Source organism: Bidens hawaiensis, unplaced genomic scaffold (assembly GCF_021521415.1).
Source record: "Bidens hawaiensis isolate Kalapana, Puna unplaced genomic scaffold, B.hawaiensis_p1.1 tig00419542_1, whole genome shotgun sequence".
Taxonomy (NCBI): Eukaryota; Viridiplantae; Streptophyta; class Magnoliopsida; order Asterales; family Asteraceae; genus Bidens; species Bidens hawaiensis.
The window spans coordinates 36,647-47,348 of record NW_027504895.1 but is presented as its reverse complement, the minus strand read 5'-3'; the positions used below and the strand labels follow the sequence as shown (position 1 = coordinate 47,348).

General features: G+C 34.5%; 1 protein-coding gene across 1 annotated transcript; it reads right to left on the bottom strand.

The window, feature by feature from the left end:
* Window positions 1-6,252: 6,252 nt before the first annotated feature.
* LOC143609306 (secreted RxLR effector protein 161-like) lies at window positions 6,253-6,597 on the bottom strand. Its single transcript, XM_077084097.1, has one exon. The coding sequence runs from the start codon at window positions 6,595-6,597 to the stop codon at window positions 6,253-6,255; it is 345 nt and encodes a 114-aa protein (XP_076940212.1).
* Window positions 6,598-10,702: the final 4,105 nt, after the last annotated feature.

Genomic DNA, 10,702 nt, shown 5'->3' with positions numbered 1-10,702 from the left:
ATATCTATATAAATATAAAGAATATACATGTAGTGTATCTGCCTCGTATTATTCATGACAAGTTCGTGCCATTTAACTAACAATACTTATTCGGTTGCATAACAAATATATATAATAAATTTATATATACTTAAATAAATACTAAGAATATAATTCTCATTAGTGTCGATTTCAATTAGACATAAACGATTCGCTTGGTAAGAAAATAAATTTAAAAAGTATATTTATTTCTAAGTGACATTTTGTTAAGTTGCGATTAATACTTGTAGTAAAACACAATATATTTATATATTCGTTCGAAATCTTCCAACCGACTTTATATACCATTTTGATCGTTTAATTTGAAAAAAATATTATTTTTACTTCATAAGTATATATATATAATCAAAATATATTTTTATGTTCAAATCACCGCCTTGACACAACTACCGTTTTCTACATTCCACGTTTATTTCATCAAGTTCGCTTATTCATTTCTTTGTTAATAATGTTTGTCGCCTTCAATGATAGATTACGTATAGTTTTTATTTAAAATTACAACAAGCATTTTAAACATAAACACTTATAAAAATCCATTTCTATAAAATGCATTTGGACTTTTAAGGGTACGTGTTTATTCTTCTATTATAAACCGTGTGTACTCGTTTATCTTTATATATTCAAATCTAAATACTTGTATATAAGTTTAGTTTTCCATCTTTCAAATATAACTGGGATATAATTTATTTTTGGTACAAACTCCAGCTTTTTAACACATGAGAATATATGATATTTTTAGAGTTTGTAATCATAATTTAAGTTCATCTTTCATAGTCTTTATTTTGTATGAAGGAAACCCTTTAAACAAACATGTAAACACCATATTTTACAATAATCTTCTATATGATCACCATATACATGTTTTTAGAACATATTTTATACCCCTTTCAAATCTTAACCAAAACTCATGGTTATTAAGTTTCAACATACGCATTGGCATATTATTAAATATAATATCAACTTATATTTTGATCCTTGGGTGTTAGAGCTAGCATAAACACACTTTGTATAAATATAAAGATAGGATCAAGAGGTTTAGCTCACTTAGTTATAGGATTGAGGTTTAGAAAGAGACTAGAGAGCTTTGAGCTAGTTTCTTCACGTGATGTTCGTTTACCTTCTCGAAAAAAAAAACTCCTATACCATAGTACTCTTGAAACACAAGAAGATATATATTAGTTAGGATGTCCATGCATGCTTGGGTATGAACGACTAGAGATCGAGATCGTAGAGAGAGTGTGTATATATTTATACCAGGAGAGAGGTTCTAGAGAGGGAGAAGGTGGTGGTGGACGATGATGGCAGTTCCGGACATCTGGCGTGTTGGTTCGCGATAACCATTGGAGGGTGGGGGTGGTTCATGGCGTTGACGGTTTGACGATGGTGTGTTGCGGTGACGTTATGGTGATGTACCGTTGGAGATGGTGTGCCGTGACGGTGGCGGTGCTATGGTGGTTGCTTCATGTTTTGAAGGTGGGACAGTAGGGTGGCATTTGCTTATGGTGGTGAATAAGGCGGTTGGTGGTGGTTAACCGAGAGGAAGGAAAGGGTGATGGGTGGTGGTTTGTTGTTGGGCGTCGGTTTCAAGGAGAAAGAGGACGAGAGAGTGTATATAATACTTAGTTGTGTGTTTGGTCATGAATGTAAGTATTGGTTTATACAAGTCATGTGACTGACATGCTTCTTATTTTAATCCAAGTGTGTTGTGAATTTCATTGAGTGTTTGACAAGAATGGAAAAGGTGAAAGATTTTGGGTATGGTGAGAGTGAGGGCGGACACATCACAAGGATGTGATATGGTGTGAATGGGTTGTTGAAGTGTTGGTCAATTGATGTTTATCTAGATGTAGGGATGGTATTTTTTTTATATAATATTTTGTGTTGTGTATAAGTGTTTCTATATATAGCCATGTATATTTTACATGGTATTAGACAATATATGTTAGTCCTCATGACTGCAGTTATTTGCAAGATAAATTTAGGACTAGTTAATGATGCTTTAATTGTCAATTATATAATTGGTTTATCAGTAACTTATAGGCCACTGAATTTAAATGCGTTTAGTTATTTCGCCATCTAAGTGTTAAATAACACAGTCGTAGTGATGTGTAATATTACGTTCTCATGAGTGAGTTTATACGTGGCATGTGATAAACCTAAACATTTGAAGAACCGTTTCGTATTCGATGTTCGGATGCTTTATAAAAATGATTATAGAATATAACCGTATAACACATAATTCAAACCTCCCAGTTCGTTTAAATATATATATTCGAGTTGTCTAAAAATAATAATAATATCACCAACGTTCGTGTTCAACGAAACTAATCCAAAATTTTGAGTAATAAAAATAAATTACTTATATGCAATGTATCGTGCATATGCGGGCCTATGCTATACTTGTCGTGATTAAACTTAATAAAATTTAATAATGCATGGATTAACGTTAAGAAATCATAATTAACCATTTTACAGAAATGACCTATTTAGAGGGGTGTCACACTTGAAACCCTTATTTATACAGGACTCTTTTATTTTTTAGAGTGTAGGGTCTCTGGTCCACATTTCTTCCTAGAAGTGTAAAGGGTACAGGCTGGGTATTAGGTAAAAGGGCGGGTCTTATCATATGAACAGTCCTAAATATGACCCTTTTTAAGAGTGAGAAAATTGATTTTAACCCTTCCATAAGCTTCGAAGATTCCCAAAATGAACCACAAAATATGGGCTAGGGCGACACATTGGGATAAGATCCGACGAGATTTCTTGACCAATTATAATATAAAACATGTAAGAAATCCTGACAAGCCGGCCAAATTTTTGATTATATTGAAGGAGCCGTCCATATTTTCTCACTAAGTATTCTTCTGAAAAGCAGTTTTCCAAACGGGTTTTTAATGTTTCCAAACTTATCCATACAAAATTTAAAAACCTTGACAATTGTTCCACTTAAATTCCATCTTCTAAGTCGCACTTGAGACAAATTTTAACCAAAGAGACGAGATTTATATTTTTCCTATTGGGTCATCCAAATCTTATGCTATATGTTGAATCTTCATCTCTTAAAAACCTTTTAATCTTCATCTTTACAAAACCCTTTTCTTTGATCATCATATTCATTATCCTTTGTTATTGAATCCAAAATAAAGAAGTTTAAGATGGGAGATCGTGTGGAGGTTAGGGATATGGGTCCTGGGCTCATTGGTTCCTATTACGATAGCAAAATAATCTCAACATTCGGGACTGAGTACAATGTTCTGTTCCGTACCCTTCTCAAATGATGAAGATGAAGGATGATATATAAAAACATGAAAATGTAAGGAAAACTATTTCGCCAATATATTTTATTAAACATGTCTATGTGGACGGATAATACTTAAATCTTTATGTGTGGACGGGATTTAAACTTATGAGAACGAAACCATAATCTCGTCTCCTTGGTACAAATTTGTCTGAAATGCGTATTGGAAGACGGAATTTAAAAGGAACAATTTTAATGGTTTTTGAAATTTGTACGGAAAAGTTAGAAAACATTAAAAAACCGTATGGAGAGACTGCTTTTGAAAAGAATATTTAGTGAGAAAATATGGACGACTCCCTCAATATTTTCAAAAATTTGTCCAGCTTGTCAGGAATTCTTACGCATCTCACATTATAATTGGTCAAGAAATCTCATCGGATCTTATCCCCGTGTGTCGCCTCAATCTATTTTTTATGGTTCATTTTGGGAATGTTGGAGATTTATGGGCTAAATTCCAATTTTTTTTTAAAAAGGGTCATATTGAGAATTGCTCCAATTCTTTTTCTAATTTATTTTGATACATGTGATTCATTTTAGTATTGATCTACGGTTAAATCTTTGAAGAAAAATAATTTCTTCCGTTCAATTATGTGTATGACATGTTTTATATTATAATTTTACCCGTTCAATAACGTTAAGGGACAGTTTGCAACATTGGAACCCATAAGTACCAAATCAGTAAAAGGTTTGAATATTTAAGAGATACCGAGCTAGTAAGTACTGAGCTAAGTATGCGAACGTGATGACGATTAGTGGTAGAGGAGGTGGTGGTGGGTCGAAGACATGGTGCTTAAGTCGTAGTGATCCATGATATTATTACCAGAAAGACTTCTAGGAAAAGAAGTTAAAGGAGCAAACGGCTAATAACTTATTAACTTGGACTAAATTGTAAATAGAAACATAGATAGATTTTCTTAAGTACTTGGTCTTCCTCTTTGTAGTATGAATAAATTAGTTTGGAACATTTCAAATAATATTTCAACTACTACACACAGATATGAAAACAATATGCGTCCACGATAACTACGTACACATCCAAATAATTATGCAACTTATATATCTAAGTACGTAACCTATATTTATGTATACTTAAATAATTACATAACTTATTTTTATAATTACTGATATCACACTTACGCACATTACACACACAACGTACCTAGATCTTCTTTTTATAATAAATTGTTATTGTTATTTTTTCAAATCAATAACAAGAGTTGAACACCATTAACTTAGGGTTTTATGTAACAAGAGGTGACTCCGAGACCACTTAGATAGTGCACGGTTGCTGGTTGCTTTAAATTTGGTAATCGTTCCAATCGTCTACATGAGATAATATGCCACAATATATAATAATGGCATTTTAAAGATCTTGGAGTGACGTCCAAGACTTTTCTTTCGGCTAGAGTTGTGAGATCCGAAAAAGAATGACTAATTATATATATTAATCATAATAATGTTAATCTACATAACCAACTCACGTGTCCCATATTATGGTTCGACCCGACACTCGATTAAAAGCTTGTTATATGTTTATTTAATTAGTAAACAAACTTTATAATAAAACTATTGTTTATATTTAGTATAAACAATAATACTGGCTAATTATTCGTCAATACCGGTTAACTAATATAAGCGGATTTCATGCTGGTTACCCAAGGTGTAACTCTTACGTGTCACAACTCGGTCGGTCACGTTCACTTACCCATTCCTGTCCATAATTCCAATAGTCTCCCACTTGGACGGTTTTCGATTAAGTTGCTCAATGCTAACAGCCATCGGTGCTCAAGTTACACATAGCTTCCCCCAACAGGTTATGACATTTTATATTTATTAACCAAAAGATCTTGGAATAGACTATTGTAAGATAATGAACTTATGGTAACCGTTGTCACCTATCACTTCTTTATAAGACACCAATTGAACAATTAGACATGGATCAGATCAATCTGATATGGCGTTAAATCATTATCATTCTTGATCTAGAATCAAAGTGGTATAATCGAACACACAGTAAGTTTGGGTGAGGCCTAACACTTCACCAGTTTGAACCAACAAGGGCGCCAAGATGTCTAACTGTTATATATCATGTAAGAGTACAGAATCCCATCTTGATTGCATACAACTCCTACTGAACTTCAGAATATTCCCAACCAATGCCTTTATAGCCGGCAGTTACGCGACAATCGTTGACACTGATCAAAGAATAGCCTTTAGTAAACGAAAGTTCTATTATATATATTAGGTCTAAGGATACTAAATGAGTATACCAATATCAAAACATCTTATGACTAAGATCCATGAAGAAGATTTGATGCGAGTTACATTAAACGTCATTCATAATGAGGTCTATGAGTTTGGAACGCAACTCCTTGAGTCTAAAGTCAGAAAAGTCTTAGTTCAGAATCACTGATCCCACGAGTTTGACTAACTATGGATAATTTAGAATATAATATTCATGTATTAAACGTATTAAAACTATTATAAATATAATATTCAACGTTTGAATTTAACCATTAAATCAAAGTAAACTAAAAAGTATAATTGTTTAAATGCTCATACATCCAAATACTAAATCAAAACAAATGACTAGCTAATCTAAGACCGATAGCATTCCTGTGTTGGTCATGCTTCTCCTGAGTCATCGGCTTAGTGAACGGGTCTGCTACGTTTTGATCTGTTTCTACCATGCTTATTATGATGTCACCTCGTTCCAACATTTCCCGTATAAGGTGGAACTTCCTTAAAATGTGCTAGGCAATGTGATGAGATCTGGGCTCTTTGGCCTGAGAAATAACACCTTTGTTATCACATAACACCTCGATTGTTTTATGAATACTCAGAACCACATAGAGGTCAGTGATGAACTTCTTCATCCAAGCAGCCTCCTTACCAGTATCTGATGCAACTATGTATTAAGATGCAGTGGTGGAATCCGACACCACACTCCGGTAAATAGCTACTCCATTAAGAGTGAATACACATCCTGATTGTGAGCGAAAATCATCTCGGTCAGTCTTAAAGCTAGCATCAAAGTAACACCTTACAGTGAGCTCTTCTTCCACTACTCCAAATACTAAGAAAATATCCTTGGTCCTTTTCATGTACCTCGGAATGTTCTTCACTGCAGTCCAATGGGCAACGCCAGGACTTTGCTGAAAACGGCTAGTCATGCTTAAACAATATGAGCCGTCAGGTATAGTGCATAACATAGCGTACATGATATAGCCAATCGCTGAAGCATATGGAATTGCTTGCATGTTCTTAGTTTTAATATCCGTTGTTGGAGATTGGATTCGTTCAACACAGTTCCTTTAGCAATGGGAACACCTCCTTTCTTGGAGTTATCAATTGAGAAGCTTGCCATGACTTTGTTTATGTATATACTTTGACTTAGCCCTAGAAATCACTTAGACTTATCTTGGTAGATCTTTATTCCCTGAATATAACCAGCTTCACCAAAATTTTTCATTGCAAAACAAGATCCCAACTAGTGCTTAACTACCATAAGCATAGGAATGTTGCTTCCAATTATCAGCATGGCATCCACATACAATATGAGGAATAATGTTGGGTCGAAGAATTGACTAGAAAAGACAAGATGTAGATTGGAATCTTCTCAACCTCTCTAAAAATGGCCAAGTATGGATACCGAGCCCAGCAAGGTTTTACTTGATCTAGAAAGGTATTTTGCCTAACGGGCAAGGTTATTTTCTTGAAGTCTTCTTAAGTGTAAGTTCGAGCACACTTCGTCTAGCAAGGTTGTTCTTCAAGTCAAGCAAGGTTCGTTTCCGAGCAAACCCTTGGCTAAACCAAGCTGATACCAAGTCCTTTGAAAGATCTAGCAAGGTTTATTCATAATAAAATGTGGTCCTAGCAAGCTTGAAGGAAGTTGATAAAGAAATATGTTAAGGACTTCTTCTAGCAACTTTCATCTCAGAGCAAGCTACAGTGCTAACAGCACAAGCTACAGTGTTACCAGCACACATTGATTTGCTTATATAAGTTAAAGTTAACAAAGAGTACAAGGGATTTATGAAGAACAAGTTTCCTCGTAGGACTATATTGAGCATAGTTTGATATGTTCAAGAAGATTGAAGTCTGCTAGATGGATATTTTCTAAGGAAAATATCCTAAGTCAAGTCTACTCGGAGAACTGTTCCCCAGCATAGTTTATGGTTACTAGGCCTGCTCTAAGAAGACAAAAGCTGCAAAGCTTGCTCGAAGACCCGTTTACACTTAGAATATTTTGTATTTTGTTTGAATATGTATTGTTACTATCATTAGGAATTTTAGAAGGAATGACAGGTGACAGGGAAGGCCTATAAAAGTAATAATATATGGCACGCCTAAGGTACAAGACATGACATCTAGACCTTACAAATGTAATTGAATTTGACGGCAGTCTTTATCACGTACGGATAAACATTCCATTCTGAAACCATAACTGATTTCCTATTGTTCACACATATTATATTAATGGAAATCTTTTGAGTTACAGTGCGTGTTTGTTACCTTTGTGTCTTGCATGAAACATTTTGTGTGTTAGTGTTTCCGCCATTAAGACCCTATTGTTCTTTCCCAAATTAGCAAGTCGTCAACCCTCTTGTCGACACTTAATGTGTGGGATACGACATAGTGATTGAGTGATATAATTAGGTCCGACAAGTGGTATCAGAGCTTGTTTTGCTATTTGGGTGAAGAACTGTTGCTAATTACTGTTGAGTATTGCTGATTTGAAAACGATGAATGACGTCAGCTGACCACTATTTCATTGATTAGTGACGTCATCTTTCCTGTTTTTCATTTCTCAGATCTACAACTGGATTGAGGTTTATAAGTCTTTTCTGTCTTATCTCTTTATTTCTTTGTTATTAATCTTGCTCTAATCAATCTGGATATATCAGATTTGAAGATTTCATCCATAGATCTGATTATTTTTAAAAGAGTATTTGAATTTTATTTAGGTTTTTGCTAATTTTTTCTTTTTTGTTCAAAAATATCCTATAAAATACCAAAATGATTGTACGGACATGAGAACTTTATCAAATGGAAAGTGTTGTTTGAAGCTGTAGTGTGCTACAACGATGTAGAGATGTGGCAATCTATCAAGAACAGACCCTATTTGGCAGATGGAACATTTAACAATCCAGTTGTTGAAGCTAGAATGAAAAAGGTTGATGACAGAGCATTAGCTATGCTGAAATTGGTATTGTCATGGGAGATAATAACCAAAGTTGCTCACCAAACAACTTCTAAAGCCATGTATGATGCTTTGTTGGAAATGTTTGAAGTCAACACAGAACTGAAGAATATCAAGAAAGAAAGGCTGAAGAAACAACTTGATCGATTAAAGTATAAAGATGGAGAAAGACTGAAGTCTGTCTTGGAAAGATTCCTGATCATTGTCAATGAAATCAGGACAACTGATTATGTAGTCACTAATTCTGATTTTATTACAAATTTGCTACATCTTTATTAAAAGAATGATATACTGCCAGCAAATTCATTAGGCAGATCCCAAACTATGATGCACTCAAGGTTGATGATATGATATGCTTCCTACAAGCATCAGAGATATAGATGATTGAAGATGAAATGATAAAGGAAGACAAACCCTGTTTTCAAGTGACCAATGCACTCATTGCACCAATGGGAAACTTGTCCACAAAGAACCAACAAATTCCACTTACTGAAGAGCCAAGTAAACATGTGGAGATACACCAAGAAGTTTTGTTGCTGGAAGTTCAAGTTTTGAAGAACCAAGTTCCAATTATCAAGGTTCAATCTCCTGTTGATTGATGATAATGACTCTGCCTCAATGGCTAGTGGTAATGTTGGTCAAGGAAATGAATACCAAGCCTTGTTCTCAATGTTCAAAGATTCATACAATGACTTTGTTTCCAAGAACTTGATCCATACTAGTGTTATTAAAGATGATCTTGAGCAAATTGATGCAGACAGTCTAGAGGAAATGGATCTAAAACGGCAAGTTGCTATGTTGGCATTAAGAAGAAAAAGGTTGTTTAATAGGACAGAAAGGTTCCCTGTGTCTGTTCCTAATGGAAGAATAGGTATTGACAAGTCAAAAGCTATCTTATACAACCGTCAACAACCAGGACATTTTGCAAGGGAGTGTAATCAACCAAGAAACTTCCAAAACAATCAGTTTGCTCAACTAAGAAACCTATATCAATACCAGCAAGGCCAACACAGAAACTACAACAACAACTCCAACAACAACTTTAACAACCAAAATGCTAACCATAAGCAGGTTGTTCCTCATAACCAGAATTATCAAAGAAACAACAATTTTAACCCTCCACAAGCTCCTACAAACAACAGAAATAATGTCAACAACCAGCCCATTAATCAAGGCAATGTTACATTGGCTGCTCATCAACAAGATGGATTATTTGATTGGAGCAATCATGCTGAATATATAAGCAAAGCCAATGTTGCACTTATGGCTCAAGTGGAGAATGAAGCCGAATCTTCTTCAACTCAGGTACATTCAAACCTTTCAAAGCTTGTATTGAATGAATCTCTAAGAATGAATATTGGAAAATTGGAATGTGAATTTTTTGAAAGAAAAGTATGATTAATGTGTATGAATCAAGTGATTTGACCTATGAAGAGAGGATCAAAAGTCTTCAGCAAGACTGTCTGGATAATTATAGAAAACAGTCTAGGTATGTGACTGAGATTGATGGGTTGAAGAAAATGGTCATTGATGAGAAAGTGAAGAATACCAAACTCCAGGTTAAGAATGACTTCTTGAAAAATCTTGTCTCAACAGGAAACATATATGGGATTCTTAACAAAATTAAGGAGGAAGATAGATACAAGGTATTTCCTCCACCTTTCAATGATAATTACTCATTGAAAGTTGATAAGGATAAAAGAGAGGCATACCTTACTCAATTCAGAGATGTGTTCAACGATAAGGAAGAATTCATTGAAAATTATAAGATAGCAGAAGTTGATGGAAATGGAGAGTATGTGGTGAAAAAAGAAGTAAGAGAAGAAAAGAATGTTGGTATTCAAGTCTCTGAATATAACTTTGATGAAGAGCGTTTAAATGTGGATGGCTTGAGTGATTCCAGTGATAAAAGTTCAAGTGATGATGGTTTTAACAACAAAAGAAAGGGAAAACCAAGCTCAGTTGACAGACTTCCTTTGTTACCACCTCTCACACCAAAGATGAGGAAACATAATGAACAAATGATAAGGGAACATGTGTCATTTGACATATATGGTGGATCAAAGGTTCGCTGCAATGTTGTGAAGCCACTGTAACAACTCGGGTTTTTCTGGATTTATATTTTTATTAAATACCTGACTTGTTTCGATGTTCGGATTATT

Bases quoted from the DNA above. Each gene is read 5' to 3' on its own strand.
- LOC143609306 (XM_077084097.1), bottom strand. From the start codon at position 6,597: ATGCAAGCAATTCCATATGCTTCAGCGATTGGCTATATCATGTACGCT.